The 25,488-nt window shown below is 45.1% G+C and overlaps 1 protein-coding gene and 1 long non-coding RNA gene across 2 annotated transcripts in view; one reads left to right on the forward strand and one right to left on the reverse strand.

Moving 5' to 3' along the window:
- LMNTD2 (lamin tail domain containing 2) overlaps positions 1 to 25,488 on the forward strand; it is an 80,243-nt gene that overhangs the window by 52,257 nt on the left and 2,498 nt on the right. Inside the window, exons 7-15 of the mRNA XM_077931849.1 lie at positions 5,670 to 5,768; positions 7,289 to 7,386; positions 8,656 to 8,792; positions 12,739 to 12,853; positions 15,933 to 16,128; positions 18,250 to 18,369; positions 19,549 to 19,739; positions 20,640 to 20,788; positions 22,679 to 22,761. Of these exons, the coding sequence (XP_077787975.1) occupies positions 5,670 to 5,768; positions 7,289 to 7,386; positions 8,656 to 8,792; positions 12,739 to 12,853; positions 15,933 to 16,128; positions 18,250 to 18,369; positions 19,549 to 19,739; positions 20,640 to 20,788; positions 22,679 to 22,761 (1,188 nt within the window). The remainder of the gene's footprint in view (positions 1 to 5,669; positions 5,769 to 7,288; positions 7,387 to 8,655; positions 8,793 to 12,738; positions 12,854 to 15,932; positions 16,129 to 18,249; positions 18,370 to 19,548; positions 19,740 to 20,639; positions 20,789 to 22,678; positions 22,762 to 25,488) is intronic.
- On the reverse strand, positions 10,564 to 11,325 carry LOC144328440 (uncharacterized). The gene is made up of 3 exons (XR_013393687.1): positions 11,218 to 11,325; positions 10,769 to 10,913; positions 10,564 to 10,669 (listed from the first exon to the last, which is right to left on the reverse strand). It is a non-coding gene; the product is annotated as an uncharacterized LOC144328440 (long non-coding RNA).

The following is a 25,488-nucleotide window of genomic DNA, read 5'->3' on the forward strand; positions in this document are numbered from 1 at the left end:
TTTAAAATGCATCTCTGGGTTATTTGTGGGGCCTGCCTGGTATTTTTACATGAGTAGAATGTGTGCTTTTATTTAAAATGCATCTCTGGGTTATTTATGGGGCATAGGAATTCGTTCATTCCCCCCCCCCCCCCAGAATATAGTCTGGCCCACTACATGGTCTGAGGGATGGTGGACCGGCCCATGGCTGAAAAAGGTTGCTGACCCCTGCGCAATGAAGCATTTATAGCATTCAACTGGCATTTATGATGCCTAACCCTGGGGAAGAAAGGCTTTTGGAGACTGCTACAAAAACTAATGCAAATGTAGGGATGCGGGTGGCGCTGTGGGTAAAACCTCAGCACCTAGGACTTGCCGATCGCATGGTCGGCGGTTCGAATCCCCGCGGCGGTGTGAGCTCCCGTCGTTCGGTCCCAGCTCCTGCCCACCTAGCAGTTTGAAAGCACCCTTAAGTGCAAGTACATAAATAGGTACCGCTTTATAGCGGGAAGGTAAACGGCGTTCCGTGTGCTGCTCTGGTGCCGGTTCACCAGAGCAGCTTCGTCACGCTGGCCACGTGATCCGGAAGTGTCTGCGGACAGCGCTGGCTCCTGGCCTCTAGAGTGAGATGAGCGCACAACCCTAGAGTCTGTCAAGACTGGTCCGTACGGGCAGGGGTACCTTTACCTTTACAAAAAGTAATATTTTGAAGGCTTTTCGGTGTGTGTGTTTTTTAAACTGGCTCACACCGCACCATAAATCCCTTGTTTAATGCAAGTGTGTGCCTCCTGTCAATCACCAGAAGGGAGGGAGGCAATGAGAAGCAGAGGGTTGGTGCAGTGTTGGTATGCTAGGGGGTTGGCTAGATGCTGGGAAAACATTTGAGGCCAGAAACAGAATACTAGACATTCTTCATGCATCAGGATTCAAATGAGATTAAACTGCATGAGCTGCAAATGGACTCACTAGCTGGTGATTTATTAGTGCAGTTAGCAGGGAAAAGTCCTGGCTGTGCTAGATGCAGAATGATATCCCAAGGAACTGGAACAGAGATGGAAGCCTCTTGCGCTCTCTCTCTCTCTCTCTCTCTCTCTCTCTCTCTCTCTCTCTCTCTCTCTCTTTTACAGTATTTCCTAATGTTCCTTTCACAACAGACCTGCCTTCCTCTATCAGCGAATGACTGTACAGTTTATATGTAAACAACTGAAGAAAATGTAGAAGAGCTAAACCACTTTTAAAAAGAAAGAAAGCACAGGACAGCAGCATCAAGACCCAAAACTAGTCAAAACCACCACGTGACATCAGTGGTAGCAGCGTATTGTCAGTTTGCACTTACTGCAAATGCCCCTCTTAAACAGCAAGCCCAGGTTGCTTAAATGGACACCTTGGCAGGAACTCCCATGCACCCATTGGTTAGGGTGCTGGACTAGGACTTCCGAAAGCGGGCTTCATTCAGCCCTGAAGCTCTTGGGCCAGTCCCCATCTCTTAGCCGAACCAACCTCACTGGGTTGTTGTGAGGATGAAATGGGAAGGAGGAGAACCACGTACACCACCTTGAGATCCTTGTATATAAAGGTTGTATATAAATGTAATAAAATAATAAATGGTTGTAGCTGGGATGCCACTGAAGCTGTTCATATCAAGTGCACCACAAACCCACAAAGGAGAGTGCATGCAGTGGCGGAGCTTCATGCTCCAGCACTGGGGGGGGGGGTAGAGAGCCGGCAGGTGGAGCGCGTCCTGGGGGCGTGGCGCACCGCCTGCAGGGGCGTGACGCGTGTCCTGGGGGCATGGTGTGCCACCTGCGGGGGCAGGGTGCCCAGCACGGGGGGGGGGGGACTCCCCCTGCACTCCTCTTCCTCTGCCAGTGAGTGCATGCAGTCCCATGAGAAGGGCTGAAACCAAGAAAAATATAGCTCCGTCTCAGCACTCTCCTCTGTGGGTTTATTGTGAGCATCAATTAGAGATCAGGGGGCAGAAGTCTTTGCCCTTCTCCCTGTCAATGACTCGCTCTTGTTGCCCATGGCTGCCTGGGCAATGCTGAGCTGTAGAAAGCTCATGTGAGAAACAGGAAAAGCTCCTGGGCCAAAGTGAAGCTTTGTCCCTCAGAGATGTCAGTAACTCAAAGCTCAGAGGAAAGTCTAAGCAGCTCCGCAATGGCAGCTTAACAGGAAAGGTTAGGAGAGGTGTGAGATTGGGTCAAAGCAATTACTTCATTATCTTGACATCATTTCAGAGAGACAGAGGTGTGCACAGAGCAGCCAAGTGGGTAATGGGAGGAGAGGGAGCAGAGCGGGCGAGAGCAAACAGATATTTTACAAATCACGTGCCCAGGGACACCGCAGGCTCTTGTGCAGAGAGCCTCCAAGCTTCTTCAGAGTGCGCTGTTCCGACAGTAAAGAAAAAGACCAGCACCCCAGCACCATACGTCTTAATGGGGATGATGATTCCTGGATGGAGACTTTGTGAGCCAACTTAGTAAGAGAAATGAGTTTTAAAAGATTCAGAAAAAGTCCAGAACTTACATAACTGCTTACATAAGCTGCAGCGTCAAAGCAAGGCAAGAGAAGGAGGACACCTTGAGGCTGCAGCTGAGCTGAAGGGGCATTGAATAAGAGCATAAGAAGAGCCCTGCTCAAGGTTCATCAAATTCAGCATCGAATTTCATAGGCTGGCCCGCGAGAAGCTTCTAAGCAGTCAAGAGATCTGGATTGTGTATGTTCACCCTGTGCAAACCCCTCTGCCCTGCATAATCCCTTCCCTGACTTGGGGTAGCTCAGTCGGTAGAGCATGAGTCTCTCAAACTCAGGGTTGTGGGTTTGATCCCCATGTTGGGCAAACGATTCCTGCATTGCAGAGTGTTGGACTAGTTGACCCTCATGGTACCTTCTGAATCTACAGTTCTATGATTCTATTGCTATTTATGCATTTGGGACCAAGTGTGCAGAGAGGCAGATTGCTGAATGTGTGTTGGCAATCTCCATGACCCACAACCCTCACCCTGCTGAAGGCATGCCCCTAATGCATCAATAGCATTCGAGATGGGCCTGTGTGGGGCATGAGCATGCATATCTCCACATGACTATAATTTTTAGGTTTCTGGAGGAGGACACATTTGATAGGCTGTCTGGAATCTTGAAAAGAAGCACCTCTATCACAGCAGTCTTCTCCACCTAGTACCCTTCAAATGTTTCAGACTACAACTCCCACTATCCCCGGCTGTTGGCCCTGCTTGTTAGGGCTGATGGGAATTCCAAAGCACACAAGCTTTGTGGATGCCTTTCATAAGGTCAGTGCCATGAAGACAAAAGAACCCAGAAGAGTGTGAGGGCTAGATACTTGACTCCTCAAAACCCACATACAGAAACACCGCCATCTAGCACAATACTATATAGGCCATCTCAGTTGAATGAAGCAGCCTCAGAAGCACACCATCTTAGTATAATAAGTTAATAAGGGTTCATAAGTATAACCGCCTTCTGAGGCAAATCCTTGTTTAATGGGTTTTCCTGAAAAATAAAGGCTGAGGGATTATGACTTGTTAAAGGGCACTTGGGTTCAACCGCTGAACTGAGCTGTGATAGGAACTCAGATCCAAGTTCAACACTTTTAACATAGTGACGGTAAGCCACATTCATTTTCACAGTTGTAGTGTCTATATATCAAATCAGGGAGCTGCCTTGGTTAATATGTTGTAAAAGGGCTAAGTAGACCAATAGACTGGCTTTATGGTCTCTCTCTCTCTCTCTCTCTCTCTCTCTCTCTCTCTCTCTCAATGTGTGTGTGTGTGTGTGTGTGTGTGTGTGTGTTGTGCTTGAATAGTGTTTGAACTACTCAGGTTTTGTTATGGCAGTGTGGCATCCTTCATTTTAAAAACAAAAACAGCTGCCCCACCCTGCCTGGGTTAAAACTTCTGTTATTTCCTATGTGTATGCACATTAAAGTAACTTGTCCTAGAACTAACACTCTCACACACACTTATATCCCACTTTTCTCAATTTGTGTCTGTATCAGTACTAATACCCCTCTCTCTTTCTCTGTCAGATGATGGCAACCCATCTTTAAAAGTACAGTACTGTTACTGTAGACTCAAGATTAATTGCAATAACTGGCCAGTAGGGGGCACTCACTGCTTGCAAAAAGTTTGATGCCTGTTTTTCTTCTCTAAAGCGAACACATCAAAGCCCCAGATTATGCAGAGTGCTGACATATGCTATTTCATTTGTATTTTGTTTCAATATATAGCCTGCTTCATTGCAAATGATCAGAATACAATATTTTTTTAAAAGGCAAAATATAAAGTAACTCCAGTCACAAAACATCACCACTAATAAGATCCTGAGCATTTGCCAAAAATATTTGATTCTGCTCTAGGATGGCTGTTGAGTCCCAGGCCTTACAGACTGGTTGCATTTACAACTGAATCAGTCTTTTCCCTCTGGCCAAGCTCTGCTAAGGCATTGCCCTTGCCTTTTCTGTCGCTTATTGTCTCCTACTACCTCCTTTGTCCCATCCTTGCTTCCCATGTGCCCCCTGCTCCCCATCACTGCAGAGACGTATGGCTTATCCCATTGTTCTTTTCACTCTTTTCAGTCTTAAAACAACTGGTCTACCAGCTGGATTGAGGATTAGTCCTAGCACTTTTATACAAATATAAGGTGGAACTGGGAATACAGTATACAGCTCTGATCACCCCATCTAAAAAAAAAGAAAGAAAAAGAAAAATATATACCGTATTTTTCGCTCTATAGGAAGCACCCGACCATAGGACGCACCTTGTTTTAGAGGGGGAGAACAAGAAAAAAAAATTCTCCCCCTCTCTGTTCAGCGCCCCTTCAGTGAAGCGGCAGGAGAAACGGAGCCCCTTCCATTTCTCCTCCCGCTTCGCTGAAGGGGCGCTGCGCAGCTCTCCCTCTCTGTTGAAGCCAGGAGAGTCTTGCTCTCCCAGCTTCAGCAAAAGGAACCCGAAGCCTCCGGAGCGCAGCGGGAGCTCCTGCTGCGCTCTAGAGGCTTCACGTTGCTTTTGCTGAAGCCTGGAGAGTGAGAGGGGTCGACCCCTCTCGCTCTCCAGGCTTCAGCGAAAGCAACGTAAAGCCTCCGGAGCGCAGAGGGAGTGCTCCCTCTGCGCTTTGGAGGCTTCGCATTGCTATCGCTGAAGCCAAAGAGCCTGCATTCGCTCCATAGGACGCACACATATTTCCCCTTAATTTTTGGAGGGGGAAAAGTGCATCCTATAGAGCGAAAAATACGGTACATTGCAGAGCTGGAAACGCTACAGAATAGGGCAGCCAGAATGATCAGGGAACTAGACCACCTCCCCCGAAAGGAAAGTCTAAAATGCTTGGAGCTTTTAAGATTAGAATACAAGGTGACTAAGATGGGACTTAGGAAAGAATGCACACTGTGGAGAAAGTAGATGTTTTTTCTCTCCCTCCCACATCATGGTAGAGGTTTGGTCATACAGTGAAAGATGAAAGGAAGTACTTCATTGCACAATGCATAATTGATTTCTGGAGTTTGCTGCCCTAATGTGTTGTGATGGTCACTGGCTTAGATGCCTTTTAAAAGGGGCTAGACAAATTCATGAAAGGCTGATCTATCAATAGCTGGAAAATGCAACAAATAAATTCTAACTTGAGGGACTGGCAGGCACTAATAGTATCTGACTCCCCCCCCCCCTCTTGTGTAGCTCTGGTCAGAGACAGGAACAAAGGTAACATCAGAAACAAGTGATCTACGGCTTCGGAGAATTCCAAAGCACACAAGCTTTGTGGATGCCTTTCATAAGGTCAGTGCCATGAAGACAAGAGAACCCAGAAGAGTGTGAGGGCTAGATACTTGACTCTTCAAAACCCACATACAGAAACACTGCCATCTAGCACAATACTATATAGCCCATCTCAGTTGAATGAAGCAGCCTTAGAAGCAACCAGTATGATCTTATTAAGTGTACCATCTTAGTATAATAAGTGTGCCTGCTTACAGTTTGCCTGTAATCACACTTTACACCTTGTTGTTGTTCAAGTTCCCTTACTCCAGTGAAATTCAGAGGAAGATAGACTTTTGATTAGGTGTCAATGGCTCTGAAATGAGAACAGACTGAACTATGAAGCCCAAAATTTGGGATCTGCTCCAAACTAGTGCCAAACCTTTGCAGTTGTTTTGCAGCACTTGGTAGCAAAAAACCCATGTTTTGCAGCACCCCTCCAACTGAGCAACTGCTACTCAAAGCTAGGGTCATAGCTATCACCCCAAACTGCAATTGCAGGAAGCACATCAAGAAATAATTCAAGCCTGGGTTCCAAGTTAATGCCAGAGTTTTGCTATTGTTTTGCAAACTTTGTGAAGTGAAACCCTCACATTTTGTCACACCCCCAACAGTGGGTCACTGCCTTACTCAGTGTGGGTTGGGGCCATAATGGACTTACTGCCGACAAGCACTGTTTCTGGGAGAGAAATTTTGGGGTTCATAGTAGTTATTGGTGCTGGGACAATATTTCCCTATTTTAAAATAGGACCTGACACAATGGAACCCAAGGTCTGTGTATGTGTGTGTGCACAAGTAAGTGTGTACACCCATACTTCAACACAAGTATTCCCCCCCCCCAAGGAGCAGGCAATGCCTTCAAGAGGTAATCTGGCAGTCCTACATAGGGAATATACTTCTGGGCGGTCCCTTGTTTGGGCATGGGTTTGCTTAGTGTGCTTCATGGAGGGAACATAGCTTTCACTTCACAGAATTACTGTACTTTCCCGTGTATAAAACGCCCCTATGTATAAGACGATCCCTATTTTTTGAGCCCAAAATTAAGAAATAAATAATTGCAACATTCTGTGTGTAAGACGACCCCCAATTTTAAACTTAAAAAATTTGGGGGGAAATATAGTCTTAAACATGGGTGGCGCTGTGAGTTAAACCACAGAGCCTAGGACTTGCCGATCAGAAGGTCAGCGGTTCGAATCCCCACAACGGGGTGAGCTCCTGTTGCTCGGTCCCAGCTCCTGCCAACCTAGCAGTTCGAAAGCACATCAAAGTGCAAGTAGATAAATAGGTACCGCTCCAGCGGGAAGGTAAATGGCGTTTCCATGTGCTGCTCTGGTTTCGCCAGAAGCGGCTTAGTCATGCTGGCCACATGTACGCCGGCTCCCTCGGTCAATAAAGCGAGATGAGCGCCGCAACCCTAGAGTCGGCCACAACTGGACCTAATGGTCAGGGTTCCTTTATAGTCTTAAACACGGGAAAATACAGTATTGTTACCTTTCTTTAATCGGGTGTTTATCGGTGTCATCACTCTTCCTGCTTTTTAGTTTGGAAGTATTTCGCTGAGTGAAGAGGAAAAAGATGAAATAATCCTGAAATTAGAGAAGGCACACAATGGTGCGCTGGAGGGAAGCTCACAGGAAAGGTAATTGCAAACCACAGGCTTTCTGACAGAAAGGACCAAAAGGGGCTTGGTAGAAAAACAGCAGCCTGTCTGAGGTAAGTCGGTATCTGAATACACCTGAGAATGTAGTAGAAGCACCCAAGGCAGCCTGTGGTCCTCTGTTTATTGCTTTACATCCTCTCAGCAGTGCTATAGGGCAGGGTCAAAGGAACCTTTTTCAAGCAGAAGGCTGCATACTTTTGGACCAGGGATAGCTCAGTCAGTAGAGCATGAGACTCTTAATCTCTGGGTCATGGGTTGGAGCCCCACATTGGGGGTTGGACTAGATGACCCTTGAGGTACCTTCCAGCCCTACAACTCTATGATTCTATGAAAAGTGAGCAACGATTCTAGCAATGAGAAGGCTAGATTCTATACACACTTGCATACCCCTCTTTGTTCTCCATCCAAGAAAGCGACAGTTCACGCCATGCTGCAGGAGTAAGGCTGGGGAGGGGATGAGGTCTGGGGAGAGTCCTGGGGGCCAGTTAGAGAGGCTTGAGACCCCACTGGATCTGAAGTTCCCCGCCTCTGTTATGGGGAAATCAGTACTTCCCTACGTATTTCCTCTTGTGCGGGGGGGGGGGGGACAAGCAAGGAGTTGTATAGCATGGCAGCCACCATGGATTCCCACCCCCCAACCTAGTGTCCCTGCTATGCCCCCTTTTTGAAGCTGTCAGTTTCTGTCCTCTTTAAAGTGAATGTGGGAAGTAGAGAGAGAAGATGCCTCTGCTCCAGCAGACAGGGAGTGTGAAATATCTGTGAAGTACCACCATTGCCACCCTGCAGAAATAGCAAATCCAGATTAAATTGGGGGGCAGGGGGGGGATATAGGGTGACATTTTCATGAGGACAATGACAAGTGACTACTACAAAAAAAACTTGCACGCGCAAACTGTACCAAGTCCACAGTAAACTTCCATGCGGAAGTGCCGTGTAAAGCAGAAAAGGCTAGCAAAATCCCTTTCCTCGTGTAGCAGTCCTGCTATCTTTTTGATGAAGATGTACTCCCCACTCTAGTGCTAGAGCACAAATTTTCGATTAGTTCTTTTGCAAGAACAAGCAAATAGGTTATGCACTTTGCGCCACAGCATCCCATTTTATGTGGATAGGATATCACACTGCTCCTAATGTATTGGGTATTGGGTATTCATTTGAATACAGCACTAAAAAGAATATGTGGGTTTGTTTGTTGAAAATTCTGGATTAGCCCAAAGGATGCATGTCAAACTCCCCACCCCCACTTTACAGTTCACCTTCTGAACCATCCTCGTTGGCTGTCCTCACCTCTCAGAAATCAGACAACTTTTCAGTGCCTCACCCCAAAATGGTAGAATCGTCTTCCTTCAATTCGGCACCATCTTCTGAGAAAATGCCCATGGGGAAAAGTAAGTTCAAATTCTTCCTCTTTAAAAATAGTCCGGCATTGACTAGTTGATCAAAAAGTCGTACATGCAATGCATACTCACACACACACATGTGCAATGCACATAGGCCCAATGTAACCTAGGTTAATTTCTTGGACTGTTCTACGTATGCTAAAGCATTGACTTTACTGACAGAGCCTCTTCAGACTTGTGGGTTGGGTTTTTCTCTAATGTATTCTGTAACAGGGTCATTGCCACAATTATGACAGAACGCGAGCCTCTTACACCCCTTCCTCACACAACTGCTGCCCCCCTGCGGTTGGCCAGTTGTGCCTCGTTTAGCCATTAGTCTCCTCCACCACTTCCCTATGAGCTCACAGCCCTTTCCCCAGACAGGAAGAAATCTGGGGGTGCTCAATTAAATATTGGATCCCCAGAACCTAGAATAAGACACCCTGCATCACTTACAGTTCACTCAGAGAGTAAAGCAAACCCACAGCTCCCTACATCTGCCAGAGAACAGATTAACTTTTTGGTCTTTAACAACCCCGATCCTAGACTCCTGAAGCAGGAGGAACCCAAACATTCCAGGCACATGGAAAATTACAAGAATCATTGATACTGGCAAACACATGCACCTCTGACCCCACTAACCAAATCACAAAGCTTTATAAAGAACAGGAGGGGAGATGACAAATAGACAAAGCCGTTTAAAAGAAAAGAGCACTGTGGCTCAGAGCTATGTAGGCTGACCTAAGCAACAACAGGCTTCTCAGTCTGCTCACAAGTAACAGAACATAGATGATCAGTTGCAGGTCCTCCCCACCTCCCCCATGAGCAGTAAGGGACAGCATGAACCCCTGATGAAGGGGTGGGGGGCAAAGGCTTGCCTTCAACAGCTCACTCTTAAGAACTCTATACCCCACCATTTGTTGCCATTCAGTGACCAATCAGCCATGTCATGTTTTGCAGGTAAAAAGAAAATCTACACCTTTGGGGGAATAACAGAATGCAAGGGTCAGAGGAAACTAGTTACAGTATATAGTTTAACTAACTAGTGTTAGTCAGTATAACTAACTAGTGTTAGTTAATGCCAGTATTTCCCACCACCTCACTCCTAGACAAGACTAATCTATAAACTATGGATTCATAAGCCTGGTAGGAATTATGTATTGGCCTCACCCAGTAGAAATGGAGAGGCAGTAGACCAGGGCTTTCTGTGCCAGCAATAATAGTGCATTAGTGGTATATTTTATACTGGACCATCTACACATCGTTCTGCTTTATTAGTTGTTCTGTGATGCTTCCCCAATGTTACTGCATTATTGGCATCCAGAGGGGTGCTCTTGTGCTACAAAACAACAAAAATGGAACAAAAACAACCCTCAACATTTGTGGTATAAAAAAATTATGGGGCATGCACTCATTTGGGGGGAAAAGCAGCAGTCTGCCCTGAAACCTTTGCAAGGGTGAAGAGTATTGAAAGTGTAATCCCATCATAAGCACAAATCAGCATGAATGTACCATGCACAATAAAAAGGATGTCTGGAGGCGCCAGGAAGCAGGCCTAGCAACCAGAATGCAGAGAAATGTATGAAATAGCTCCCCACCTTGGGAGGGACCCTAGTAAAGGGGGAAGTCTACAGAAATAGAGACCACTATCCCATTGATTCCCTTTCCACTGGTAATTAGCAAAAGGTGTGAGGTCATGATTAAGTAAGCAGATTGTTGAAACAGGCTGGCATTTAGCATCCTAGTCAGGTTGAAACAAGCCCATTTTACGTAGTCACCTGGTGAGACTTCCAGGTAGGATGACATCTCAGGTTGCTTGATCTCAACAAGTTGGATTTTCCTTCTTCCCTTTACTATTGACAAAGAAGCTCACACTCTTGCTGCTGCTAGAAGGAGGCAAATGAAGGCAGCCCAGTTAAACAAACACTTGTCTACATTGAGCTTCCCCCTGCTGAGGCTATGATTACCATCCTATACACACTTACTTGGGAGTCTGTCTCATTGAACTCCATTGGGCATACTTCTGAGTAGACAAATATAGGACTGCATTGTTTATTTCCCATGTCCATGGATGACTTTCCTGCAGTAAAACTTGTGGATGAATCATCATCATGCTATAGGAGCACAATCCTGCAAACAAGTAATTGTGGCAGAATAACAGAATGTCCTTTCTATATGGTGAGATTTCTCTGTAAAACAAAGCATGTATTTACCCTTGGCTAGGCTATTCATCAGTGTTCTTACAGGAACACAAACCAAAAGCCCTAAAGCTGCCACCCTGTGCTCATAACCCACCAAGCATGGGGTCAGGCCTGGTCAGGCTGGCAGAGGCAACCTTCTCTTTTGCCATGACAAGAGAAAACTATTGCAAAGCTGGCTGGTTACTCCTTCTCTGCCCCCATGGTCTTCTAAAGCATAATAAGCACTGCTTTACCTCCAAAGTTCCCTCGCCTGTCCCTGCTGACACATAAAATCTTTTCTCAAGCCCTCCATGGAATTGATAACATGGACACCATACTGAGCTGCTTGAAAGCTTCCCTTCTTTTTCCCTTCCTTTCTCCTGGCCCAGCGCCACCTAGTGGTCCTTGTGTTTATACAGCTACCCCACACCATATGTTGTTGCCTCCTCTTGTCCCTCCTTCTCTCAAGACCGTTTCCTCTTCAGGCTATGGATCCCTAGCCTGATTTCTCCAGCCCCTTCCTTAAACTACTTTTCTCTGGGCCTTGTGTCCTTTCCTACACTTCCTGAGGGAATCTCTTCCTACATGAGCATTTTCATCTGCCCTGCCTGCAGCCTTCCCTCTGTCCCTCCTTACAGGAGTCTGATCCTGGACTCATGAACATTTGGCCTTTCACTTGTGTCAAAGAAGGTGCACAACAAATAATCTTGTAGCATCTTCAAGACTAACACGTCCATAATGGCGTCAGCTTTGGGGACTAAAGTCCACAATTGTATGTCATTATCTGTCTGTTAGGTTTTTAAAAAAGCAGTTATTCCCCTCTCCTCCCCGATAACATGGCAAGCAAAACAAACTAGCGCCTAGTGCTGGCACATTCTTTCTGAGCAACTAAACTATTTTAACTTTTCATAGCACAGTGACTCAGCCAGTGGCTGAGCAGGTGTATTGATTGATTAAGTGAGGTAATTCTACTTTTCAGTTAGATAAATTATCCAATGGAGGTAACAGTTGTTGTTTTTTTAAAGCAACTCTACAATGTTCATGAGTTATTAAAAATTAGCATTCATGATCCCGCCTGTTACGGACACAGGAGACTTTGGAATTCCCTCCCTAGTGAAGCTAGACTGCTTCCCGCCTTGTTGTCCTTCCACCAGCAGGACTTTTTTGTTTCAACAGGCTTTTGGGTACGGACTGCTTTTTATGAAAGGGCTATTGCCGTGTTGTTTTTATTGTAATTATTTGTATGGGTTTTTTATACATGTTATATATGTATATAGTTTTACTATCAATGTTTAATTGCTTTTTAATGATTGTTCTTTTTCATGTTTTTAGCGGTTCTCATTTTTATATGTAAGCAGCCTTGTGTTCCGTCAGGGGGAAAAGGCGTGTCTAAATAAACAAACAAATATTCATAAATACAGATAACTTATTTGTATAATGTATTTATTTATTATTGGATTTACATCCCACCTTTCAGCCAAAGCACCCAAGGCAGCTGATAAGTTTAAAACATAAAGTGATATGTAAGAGAGAACAAAGAGACTTCTCTCAGACCCACTAAGGGTCATATCCGGAGCGAATGGCCGGTGCTCTGTGGCCTGGGCTTCTCATCTGCCTTCCCCCAGGGCACACAGGCCTTTTCTAATGCAGCTAATATCACCACAGTGTAATGTCTGACTTTCAGCTACAGTGTTTTCCCCGGGACGTTTTCATTAGTTTTTCATTAGTTTTCATTCATATGCCATATGAGTATATTATGTTTCAACTTTCGAAAGCTCCTTCCCTGGATCGTTGGAGCCTTGCACAGTCTCGTCTCACTCTTGGACAGCTGTCAGAGGAAGAAATGCACACCCACATTTTGCCCTGCCCCTTCATAGAAGAATGCAGGAGGTGAGTACCTTCAGAGCTCAACTCTTGCGTGAGTATTTGCTGCCATTTCTCTGCGACTCAGGAGAAGAGTGATAAGCCTCTGCCTTGCAGTTTCACCGGACCTAAGGAGAGACTCCTGCATGCTTTCTATTACTTTCCATTTTGAAGCAAACATTATTCCTTCCTCCTGGATGGTCTGTACGCTACTCCACTGTGTGTGAAATTCTCAGTAAAAGCCCAGCCAGTAAAAGACAGGGTGCACCCACCCAGTAGCAACCCAGTTGCCTACCTGGCTTTCCAATTTTGAGTTCACTGCTGGTAAAGAAGATGAGGAAGGGTGAGGTGGCAGGGATGTTGGCACAGTGTGGGCACAGTGGAGGGAGTGTTTGATGGGCTCCACCAGTGCCGGTACCGTGCTGAACTCCCTGCCACCTTTTCCCTTTTAAGTTACTGGCAGCGGCCTCTGCCATTGGAAGCCAGATGACCAATGCCAACCTAGGCTGCTGTGCCCTGCTGACCACTCCTGGCTAAACCTGTGTCCACCTTTTCACTGAAAGCTGCACCCAGCGGCCACCCACCCCATCCTCTCATAGTGCAATAGTAGTTCTGCCTTCAAATGAGGAGGTAGGCTTTTTCAGAGCAGGGAGCAAAGACCTTTCTTTGCAAGTTTCACTTGGCAAACTTTGAGACAACAGTGTAGAACAAGCAACCCGCCTTCAGCTTTTTAGTCTGTTGCTGCCCCACTTCGGAGTGCTTTTTGAGGCCCTGTATCATTCATCAGTTTGCCCATCCTTTTGTGTAGTGCTCCTTTTCTGAGACAATGTTCTGGGCCTACCTGCTGTCCATCACTGATCAACATGAAGGAGGCCCTCAGCAATGCAGGGTAGGGTCCATCCCTGAGGCACCCTCCGCCATTCTGTCAGACAGGTGTCTGGTGGATCCGGAGCTGCCAAAGAATCGTAAGTTAGAAAGACCCAGAGAAGCAAAGTTGGGAAGAAGTTGGGCTTTTCACATTATGTGGATAACTCTGTGCTTAAAAGCATCAGCCAGCTAGACTTACAAGTCCACTACAGTGGTACCTCGAGATGCGAACGGGATCCGTTCTGGAGCCCCGTTCGCATCCTGAACAGAACGTAAGACACGACTGCACGTCTGTGCGTGTGCGAGTCGCATTTTGCTGTTTCCACGCATGCGCGTGATGTCATTTTGACCATCTGTGCATGTGCGAGCGGCGAAACCCAGACGTAAGCGCTCCGTTACTTCCGGGTTGTTGCGGAGCACAGCCCGAAAATACTTATCCTGAAGCGTATTTATCCCGAGGTATGACTGTACTAGCACCTCCAGCATCGCCTTAAGCTCACAAAGCAGCAAGTCTGTAACCACTTTGTGTAGTGTGCAAACATCTGCTCAACTCATGGCTACATGCCCCTGCGTGTGTGTGCACACATGCACACACACACACACACACACACACACACAGAGTCAACATCCTGCCAACAATCCCTTCATGTTTACCACACAAACCTCATTGTTTAAGGAATAGCTGTTAGAATCACTTCACCTCAGATGAAGTGACTTTACCAGCACCACTTTCTCTCTCACATCCGCTCTAAATCCATGTGCTTTAATTACCTTCTTATGTGCCTCCCCGCCCCCCCCCCAATCTTTTTGGCTTTTCACCTCCCCAGTTGGCTTCTTATTTTTTATTGCGTTTACCACCCTCCTGGAATATGTAATGGAAGTGGAGCGAATATGATCTCTGACAGGATGTGCTATTTTGCCTGTTCATCTGTGACACAGCTTCTTGTCAGGCTTTTCTGCTCCTCCTCCACAGACCTGGTATTCACTAGGAAATTGCAAATAGCCAATCTGCATATGGCAAATGTTTAATCATATTGGAAGTATAATAAAAATATTTCTGTTGAAGATAAACATGTATATCTGTAGTTAACCCAAGAAACAATAGCTGTTTATACTCTATACCTTAAAAGCACATTCAAAGCACAGTCTTTTCCTCAAAGAATTCTGGGCACTGTAGTTTACCCCTCACAGAGTTACAATTCACACCCACATGTTAACAAACAGCAGTGCCCAGAATTCTTTGAGGAGAAAAATGTTATTCGAATGTGCTTTGAAGGCATAGAGTGTACGTAATCTAGACTTTGTATAGATGTGATCTCTCCTACCCCACCCCCAAATATAGTTTACCCCAGGATTGTCAGGGTGGTGCTCATGGGTGCAGTTGCACATGCAGAGGCATTCACTGGTTCTCAGAGGCTTGCTTCCCCTGCTGAAATTAGGCTTGTGAAAAGCATTTTGTTGCAGCCAATAGAAAGATTACAGAGTGTGCTTGGCCATTGTGTGCATGTAGTGCTCATGACACTTTGTCCAATTTGCAAATGCACCCATGAGCAAGAAAAGGTTGGTGATCCGTGCTTTGCCCTAAATAATCCTTTTCTAATTCTACTATGTTTGCAGACAAATTCACAACTGTCTCAGCTGCTACTACTCTTGTAGCTTCAGACCGCCATTTTCCTTATACTGGAAACTAAGTGCAGTGGAACCTTGGTTTTTGAACGTAATCCATTCTGGAAGACCTTTCAACTTCCGAAACGTTCGAAAACTGAAGCATGCATTCCTTGAAGCATTTGCTTATGGAAAATTCAATATGGAAGCCGTGTGGCACGTTTGACTTCTGAAAAGCGTTTGAAAACCGAAGCAGTTACTTTCAGGTTTTCAGCATTCGAGAACTGAAACAATCGACTTCCAAGACGTTCAGAAACCAAGCTTCCACTGTACAAGAGTTACAGATGACTAAGTTGGTCTGTGAGAAGACTTGTTCTCTTCACAACTGCCTGTGCTTCTCTCAGTTGACTTCTAACCCACCACCTGTCTGGATTTTCACTTTTTGAAATATGGCAGCCCTAGATACCTCCCTTCTCCCATATCTCTTACCTTACTTCCTTTGTCTGCCTTACACTTTAACAACTCCAGAAATATTCCGTCACAGGCCCATAAGTAGCATAGCTCATACCAATTGTTTCTAAATCAGTCATACCTAACCCATCTTTTTTCTCCTCTTCCCACTTTCTTCCCCTAGATGCCATATTGGTTCAGGACCATTAAGGATTGTGAGTGTACATAACACGGGCAAATTTGTCCGAATCTTCAATACATTATTGAACAAGGAAATAGATTTAAGTGGCTACATCATCCAGCAGTGCGTTAAAGACTTCCCAGTGTCTATCTATCGTTTCCCGAATGGCACCATTCTGCCTGCACAACATCACATCACAGTAAGCAGCAGGGACCTCTCCTGCTTCCCAATCCTGAGTGTGATATAGATATAGATACAGTATTTTTCCAGGTATAAGACGCCCCCATGTATAAGCCACCTCCTATTTTGGGGGACTAAATTTAAAGAAAATGAGGGGAGATGGCCCAAAGTTGTTGAGCTTTTTTCTTTTTTTAGGGGGAATTGCACTCAACCAACTGGCTGGTGTGCACAGCTTCCCCTCCACGCAGCTGCGGGAAACGCTCCCTAGAGCAGTGTTTCCCAACCTTTTTTGGGCAAAGGCACACTTGTTTCATGAAAAAAATCTCGAGGCACACCACCATTACAGCCCCGTGACGTCAGCGCGCAGCGTCACGCCGGGAGGGACGCACGAAAGTGTAAGTTTCAATTTTTTCCCCTCCCCCTTGCCTTCCTTCTGTGCCAACCGCCAAAAAGCCAAGAAAAAAGCCAAGACTTTAGGGCAGCAGGTCGACACGGAAGAAGCTCCTACCTAAGGACAGGTGCAACGGCCGTGTCCTCTTCTGCCACACTTGGCAGCCCTGCCTCACGGTCGTGACTCCCACCCTGATTTCTCCCCGCAGGTCGAGCGGCACAGGCAGCCCAATGTGTCCAGCCCAGACACAAGCCCCGCTTCCCCACTCTAGATCCTGAATGCGACCAAGTGCTCTGGACTCCCGAGCAGGGTGGGAAAGAGGACTCGCATCTGGTAGCCTCCGGGCTCCTCGCCTGCTCGAGGGATGGCATTGCAGGCAAGCTGCCGGCCGTCGCCATCGCCGCCCCCTCATGCGAGTGGACCTGCCCGGAGTGGTGGGCCGGGGGAGGCTCGCTCTCTGTGGGGATGTGGCCCACACGCGCGGCCCCGCTTCCTCCTGCCCAGGGCTGAGCTCCTTACCCGCGATCTCGGTCTCGCGCACGCGGATCCCACTTATTCCGAAGCTCGCGCCACTAGCTGGGGCTCTCACACCGTGCCAGGGCGAGGCGGCGCGGCCCACTGACGTCATCGCGGCTCGCCGCCGCCCTCGACTTCCCTGTTCCCTCCCCTCCCTCGGGTCGCCGTGGTTACCGAGGACTGCAAGCTGCTCGGGCGAGCGTGGGGCATTAAGTGGGAGAAGGAAAATTAAAATTAAAACTCGCCTGAAGGCCGCCTCTCCGGATATCTTTCGAATTTTTTAATTTTTCCCGCGGCACACCATGCAACGTCTCGCGGCACACTAGTGTGCCGCGGAACACCGGTTGGGAAACACTGCCCTAGAATACACACCTCCCACAGCGGCATGGGGGGGGGGGAGTTGCACGACTGCCAACCAGCTGGCTGGCAGCTCGCAACTCCCCCCCCCCCAATATCCGTGTAAAGGACAATCCCAGTTTTTTGACATGATTTTTGAGTCAAAAAACCTCGTCTAATACATGGAAATTACGGTATATAAGATATTATCTTGCTGAACAATAATTTCATGCCACAGGTAGTCCAAAACATTTTGCTTCAGACAGATGACATCAATATGAACTGAAAGTTAGCCCACTGGATTTAAGAACTCTAAAAAGTTATTTTTGCTATAAAATTTTTCTATATCCTAAAAAAAGTTGAGTTTGAGCAAAGAAAGGAAGAGGGAAACAATTGTCTCCATCTGATATATTTCTAAATTGTACTATGTGCTTATGGGTACAAAAATATTTTTAAAAAGCAAAATGGTTGTATGGGAAGTGTTGCTGCTTTCCCAGAAATGTGTAATTCTGACCAACAAAACAGAATGTATTTCTACCAGCACTACGGGGAAATAATAGACTATATATGGGTGGAATTTAACATCGTGCTAACACAATTGCTCCATCAGCACAAGCATTTATCTTTGCCAGACAAGGGTTTTTTTTAAAAGCAGATTTCCTGACTGCAGAGGAATTTAATGAGCAAAGCCAAAAGGGATTAACAAATTAGTAGTAGTTTTCTGGACTGGTTCACTTACTGGATCTCCTCTTCATTCCAAATTGTCTTTCCAAGTAGCTTTCCCCCCCATGAGTTTTGCAAAAACAGGCCACCAGGCTACAGTTACAGATGAAAATGGGAAGTACTGTAGGTCATGCATTAATGTTGTGCCTTGTCCATTTGCACTATATTTTATAGGTGTGGGCTGCAGGGGCCAACCTAGCTCATGAGCAAGCTTCAAACATGCCACTAAGCAGGCAACATTTTTTCAGAACGGGTCCAGAATGTACAACCTGCCTCTGTGACTACCGTGGCCAGGTGAATTGCTTTGTTTAATAGTCTGGAGGAGAAGGGATGTACAGTGTGTTATCATTTTCTTAGTTTTAAAAATTAAAAAGGGGGAAAGGCACAAAAGGTTGACCATCCTAAGGTAATGATAGCCAACGTGGGACCCCCCCTCCCCCGATGTTGTTGGGTTACAACACTAGACATGATGGTTGGGCTTGATGGGAATCGTAGTCCAACAACACCTGCAGGGCACCACATTGGCTATCCATGACGTAGGGTGGCATTGTATCAGAGTAAACTTAAGCATAGATTTGTAATATGAAACAGTATTTGAGTGTGGTGGAGCTCATGAATATACATGAAATGGCTGTTATGCACACTGTAAACAGTGAGAGGTTTATGTGAACCCAAACTGTGCCTTGGGGTTGGTTTCTGTTGAATGAGGTCACCAAAGACCTATGGCATTTCTGTGACTAAAGGTGTTGTTTACATGGCGAGTGAAGCTGCAATTGGTTTCCCACATCCAGGGAACAGTGTATCTCTGTGTGTTTATTTTGTGTGTCAGTTATAGTACCCCTGCCCCGAAAAGAACATCAGGTGCAGCCACCAAATGGCATCACAGCTTGTTTGGAGCAGAGCATTAGTAGTTACAAGCCAGCAGCTAAATATTAATGGCCACTTGTGAAATTTTGAATAAATGAATATAAACCTAAGTATGTGATCCTCGATTGTAATTTCTGGATCAACAGCTGATACACATTTATGGCTGTTGGGAATGAAGGACATGCTAAAGGACTTGCATGCCCTGAGGGGAAAGCAGAAGAGGGAATGTCTACCATCCACTTCTGAATACCATCCTGAGAGAATCCGTCCTTTTCTCATTCTTTGATATAACAAATTGTCAACTACCATGGGAGCATTGAAAAGCAGTACTGTATTGCTGAGGGACGACGACGAATGAGGAGGAGGCGGAGCTGGCGCCACAGCATTAAGCTGCTACACACGCCCCCCTGAGGCACCTGGTTGGCTGCCTCCAGTGGGCGTGGGCGCCAGCCAGGTAAGGAGGGGAGGGGGCTAAGGCCCCCTACCAGGGGTGGAGCTCGGTCTCCCGCCCACAACCACTCCCCTCTCTTCCAGGGAGGAGAGTCTTTATATAAATGTTAAAGTCTGGTGAATAACTTTATTTTCCTTTCACTTTCATCTTCTAAGATTATTTCACAATATAGAGGTCCTCAGCACTTCATGGCAGCTGCAGACGCCTATAGCGATAATGTGGACCTTTCAGTGGACAAATTTCCACTCAGTGAAGATGATGAAACTTTTGAGTCCTTGCCTTCAAGGCCAGAGGTAGCTTCGTCCCAACGAATTCGTAGAACTTCAGGCATCTTGGTAAACAAAAGGTAGAGATTCAATCTAGGAGTGTGCTGGTGAAAAACAGGTAGAAGGAATGGAGTACAGTCAGTATCATGCAATGGTTTGCACATAACACTAAGCCATGGTTTATTAAACCATAGCTTAGTGTTATGCATGACCCCTTTTGAGCCACTTAACTATGGTTTGCTTACTGCATACAAACCACAAGCTGAATGCATTATTTGTTATTGGCTCACAAATCCTGGTTTATTTTACATGTTTGGTGTTACATGTGCACCTTTCCTTAACCATGGCTTGTTTGACACTCCCTGTCTTCTATAAATTCACAAAACTAGAAAGGCATGAGGCAAGATTAACTCAAAAGCCAAACAAATGTTGGAGAAACAAATCGTGTTTTGTTTGATTGTCTGTAAGGCAACTTGTGGTTAACTCACATTTTGTTAAACAAACCATGGTTTAAAACAAACTATGGTTTAGTGTTAAGTGCAAATCATACCATTACTATCACACTGCTCATATCCAACTCATGCACTCTGAAGACTGTGGCTCTAAATCTTTAGATGCCAGCACCGATTTTTAGAACAGTGCAGTCTTGAAAGGTTTGATCTGCCATTTTAATTCAAAATGGCATCCAGTTGTATCCAAAGAGACGAAAACCTGCTCCATGATCTCAGGAAGCATTGTGCAAAATTATGACAGAGGTGTTCAAGAGGTGTCCAAATGCACAGTGTACAAACAACTTTCCAAAATATAAAGTAGATCAGGTTGATCACTTTCAGTGCCCAGATGCACCAGTGTGACGTGTTTGCAGCTGCCCTGAAGCTGTTTGAAATGGATAGTGTTGGTTGCAAGGAGCTGATGCTTATTCTGACTCTTTTAACAGGGTGAGCTTCCTCTTCGGTCAATCTTCTTTTTTTCCTGTTCAGGTTCCATGGACACTTTTCTTTTGATTCTGCACAAAGTAGCAAAATGCTGCTTAGTCGTGCCACAGGTATCAGGACGAAAAGCAGTGATGCAAGCAGCGAAACTTCCAGCTTATATTCAGTTTCCTCAAAAAGTTTGCTTCCACTCATGGGTATGCAAGTCAACATAAGGATCTCTGTTTTAACTATATCTGTTGTTAAATATAATCTGTGTACTGCTATGTGCATTAAGGAAGAATTTTATGCTATATTTGTCAAAATAAATAAAAAATAATTTTAGAAGCATAGCTTAATTCAATTTTTTCATAACTGGAACTAACTACACGTCACATGCAAACGGATGGTATGGAGCCCTGGTGCCTTCTTTAAAAAAGAAGGAAAAATAACTCTAGGAGGGAGTGTTTTGAGCAGAGCATCAGCAAAGATAGGTTGCTTGCTTAGCTCTTTCCTAGCCATCATTTCCCATCTCTGTATCACCTTCTAAGCAGTTCCCCACTCCCATTCCCTGCTGCTTTGGAAGACAAATGTGAAGCACAAAAAGGGTAGATACTGAAAGAGAGAAGCATTCCCTCTTTTTGTCCTCCCTACTCTGTTCAAAATACTTCCTCCCTCCTCCAAAGTTTTATTCCTTTCAGAATGGTGTTGGGCCTCCATTTGGTGTGTGTACACATACCATATAGTTAGCCCCTTAGGACAATTCTACACTAGGGACCTAAATACAGTGGTGCCTCGGGTTAAGAAATGAATTCGTTCCAGAAGTCCGTTCTTAACCTGAAACTGTTCTTAACCTGAGGTACCACTTTAGTTAATGGGGCCTCCCGCTGCCGCCACACAATTTCTGTTCTCATCTTGAAGCAATGTTCTTAACCCAAGGTACTATTTCTGGGTTACTGGAGTCTGTAACCTGAAGTGTCTGTAACCTGAAGCGTCTGTAATCTGAGGTACCACTGTATGGGTAATAAAAATGTTTCCCCTTCCACCTAATATCCTGGAAACTTAATGGATGGGGGACAGAAATCTCTCAACATCTCACAAAACACAGGCTCAGGTTCATTTACTGTAGATGCACACTAAGAAACAATACCAATGTGCAGTGAGCAATCTAATTACAGTACCTAAATCTGTGGTCATGGGCATAGTGGCACCCTTGAGGATTTCCCCGGTGCCCACAAAACCATTGAGCACCCTATTCACTGCCTCCTTGACATGACATGGCAAAGGTGGGTATTCCCCCCCCATCCCCAAAGTACATAGAGCTGAAGGAGGAAGTTTCCTACTTTCTCGTTCAGTGCACTGTGTTTTTCATGTCTCAGACTGGCAGCGGAGCAATGAAGAGGAAGGAAAGGGGCATGAACTGGAAGACAGCAGAGGAAAAGGAAGTGGCAGGAGGCAGAATGAGAAAGTGAAGTGCCATAGGGGATGAGGGCCAGTGAAGGCTACAGTCTGGGAAGGAGATGGGGAGTGTCCCAAGGGCCACACAGAGGCACCCAGAGAGCCACATTTGGCCTTTGGGTCTGAGGTTTCCCGCCCCTGCTCTGAATCATTTAGGTCAAGGTTACCTGAAGCACCCTTATTTTACTGTTAGATATTGTTTTTTAATTGGAAATTGTAAACTACTTTGTGGAAGAAATTACTCAAAAAGTAGGATATACATTTTTAAATGAACAAGTATTGCTATGTCCCCCTCCCCATCATTTGATTGTCCCAAACACATGAATATGTTCTCCCCACCAACATCCCCAGTTGCTCTGTTCTTTCTGCAGCGTGTGGAATCATGTGCTAAGAAGTTAAATGAAGTGTGTGGTAAGACAGGGATAAATTGTGAGCCCTACTTGCTATTGTGTGAGTTCCAAAACACATTGTGGTCCTCCATTGCTCTGTGGGTCTAGATAAAGGTGTCCAGTTGTTTATGATTCTTCTAAAGTTGGGAGGGGGTGTTTTAGACACCATCTTCAGTTTAGATTAAATTGTAAAATGTGTGTGTGTGGGGGGGGAGGATTTTAGTGCTAATAAGGCACTCTGCTTTTATTGTTCTTTGGCAGAAAAGAATAGCAGTTCTTCAACCAGCGAGGGAGATTTTGCTTTTCAGACATGGCAGCCTCAAATTATGGAACCAGAAGCTAGAGTAAGTATGTTCATTAGTAACAAATACATGGAGAGGTTAGTGGCCTCCCCAGAGTCGTACTGTAAATGCTGTGTAGGCACCTCTGAGCCCAAGGTTGCTGGATAATCAGACATTGGAATAAAGAAACAGGAAACAGAGGTTTCCTTCTCCATTCATAGTACAAGTACAACTAGCAGAAAGTGTCCGGTGCTGTGTGGGAATTCTAAGAAACCCAAACATATTGTGATTTTTAAATGGATAGTATGATTTGTGAGTATGGCTGCTGTGCATGCCCCCCCCCCCCCCACCGATGCAGGGCTCAATGCATCCAATGGTATCCAAACATAGACAAAAAATACCTCTTCCACCTTAGGAAATCTCATATGCAACTATCACTATGCCCTCTTGATTCAAAATTGTGTCTAGCCTCCAAACATAGAGCAGGATGACCATCTCCATCTTGGAACCAAATTGGGGGACAATAACTTCAAGTCATCCAAATTGTCGTAGTTTGGACTCATGATGCTTAATTGGGCAAAATGACACCAAATTGGGCAACAATATCTTCAGGGGTGTCCACATTGGCACCGTTTGGACCCATAACCAAAACTGAGTGAAGTCACATCAAAGTCACATTTTGGTCCATCATCTTGATTCAAAATAGCACCCAGCATCAAAACATAGATGAAGTTCGCTGCTTCCCCGCTCAGGAACTCTCATGCTGAGTTGGCCAATATCTTCAGAGGCATCCACATTGGCACAAGTTGGCCTGTCATGCCAAATTTGCTAAATAGTGAAATGATATATTCCAAGGTGTCCAAATTGGTGCAGGTTGGACACATCACACCAAAAACTGGACAACAACATGCCCAAGTCACATTTCAGTCTGCCATCTTGATTCAAAATGGCAGTCGGTTGCTGCCCCCACTTCAGCAGCCCTCATGTAGAGTTTGAAATAAGCATAGTTTGGACCTGTCCCACCAAAAATTGGGCCGTCACGCTAAAGACATGTTTCAGTCTGCCAACGTCCAATCAATGGCAGCCAATGTCAAACATTAATGAAGACTACCACCCCCACTTTAGGAACCCTCATGGCAAATTTGTAAACAATATCTTGAGAGGCATCGCAACGTATAGGAAACTTTCCAAAATATACAGAAGATAAATTAGTACTAAAACATTTTTTTTGAAATAAAGAATAAAAAATAAAAGAGCACTATAGCATGTCACACCACAATGCTATAATGCTTTAAAAAAATTTTTTTTGAAGCATTCTGGCCATTGGCATTTTTGCAGCAGTGTTAATGGCAATGACCAGAAAGCTTTTTATTTCTTATTTTTAGACAGCATTATGGTGTTAAGCACGCTAACATTATTAAAAAAAAAAAAAAAGCTGGAAAAACTTTAGCCCTAGTTAGGAGATCAATTAAATAACATAAACAGGGTGATAAAAAGTATCTACCGCAAAGGTTATGGTGAATGTATGCAGAGTTTTGACATTGTTCACCTGCACGATAGATCTCTGCCCATCTAATACCCGCCTCTTTAAACAGACAGAAGTAGCACCAAGGGCAAGTACACCTAGTGAGACTGTGCTCTTAATTTTTTTGGGAGGGGGGAAACAGACTTTCTACAGCCTGAGAAATGATGGAAGGACCAAAAAGGGATGGTGTTGGGTAGATTCCTCATAAAAAGGGAGTGAATGAAACATAGCTTAGTATAGACTGTGGAATCATCCAGGGGTTCCTTTATATAACAGAGTTGGAGGAGCAGGGGTTAGTTTAGCTATCTGTATAAAAGCTCCTTTAGACCAGGATGATTTGAAGAAACAATAGGCTGTAGGAGTACATCCAAAGCTTGTAGGTGGCAGTCAGAGGGAGAATCTAGCTCAAGGAGAATAAGTACTTCTGTTCTGCTAACCTGCAAGGGTTGGATGTTTTAGAAGGAACATCTGGACCTTTTCCAATCCCCATCCTTTGTTTAGCTCTAATCCAGGATAAACTGATAATATAGGCAAGTCCCAAGAGAAAGAATAGGAGAAATAGAAGGAAGAGTACATGGTGGCTGGGTGAATACCTAAGTCTCAACATTGACTCACCGGGCACTTCAGCTGGAAAGCCCTCTTTTGTGCTAAATTAGAAATCTATTTTCTTTACCTCTTGCTTGCTTAGATACATATCAGTGTGTCTACTTAAATAACAATTTCACAGTGCGCAGCAAATCCCATTAACTCCAAAAAAGATTGTAAAGAACCAGTGGTTATTGCATAGCGTGAGGATAGCAGCGCTACAAGATGACAGCATTTTAACTAGTCCCAGGGACTGTTCTAAGGTTAATATGAGCAGAATGGGCAACGGCAGAACAAAGATGCTGGCCCTTATAAACAGCCCCTGCCCCCTAAGTGCCGATGCCAGACTATGATTATGGAAAAACACACGGAAAGAGCCACAGTGATTGCTGCTCATGCAAATGCAGTCCTGGAACTGTTTTACATTAAAGGGCAGGAAATATTATAAAATAAGTACATGCATGCATGCATTCTGGGTTGTAGCCAACTAAGTTTTACTCAGAGTAGACACACTGAAATTAATGGACACAAGAGTCATGCTTCTTACTTTCAATTGGTCAACTCTGAGTAGGACTAGCATTGGATACCTTGGGTTCACATCATGTGAGGGATCAGTTATTATTATTTTGTGATTACACAAGTAAAAAGTATCCTAGCTGAACCCGCTATAATTTCAAGTC

The sequence above is a fragment of the Podarcis muralis genome, chromosome 1, assembly GCF_964188315.1.
Source record: "Podarcis muralis chromosome 1, rPodMur119.hap1.1, whole genome shotgun sequence".
Classification (NCBI taxonomy): domain Eukaryota; kingdom Metazoa; phylum Chordata; class Lepidosauria; order Squamata; family Lacertidae; genus Podarcis; species Podarcis muralis.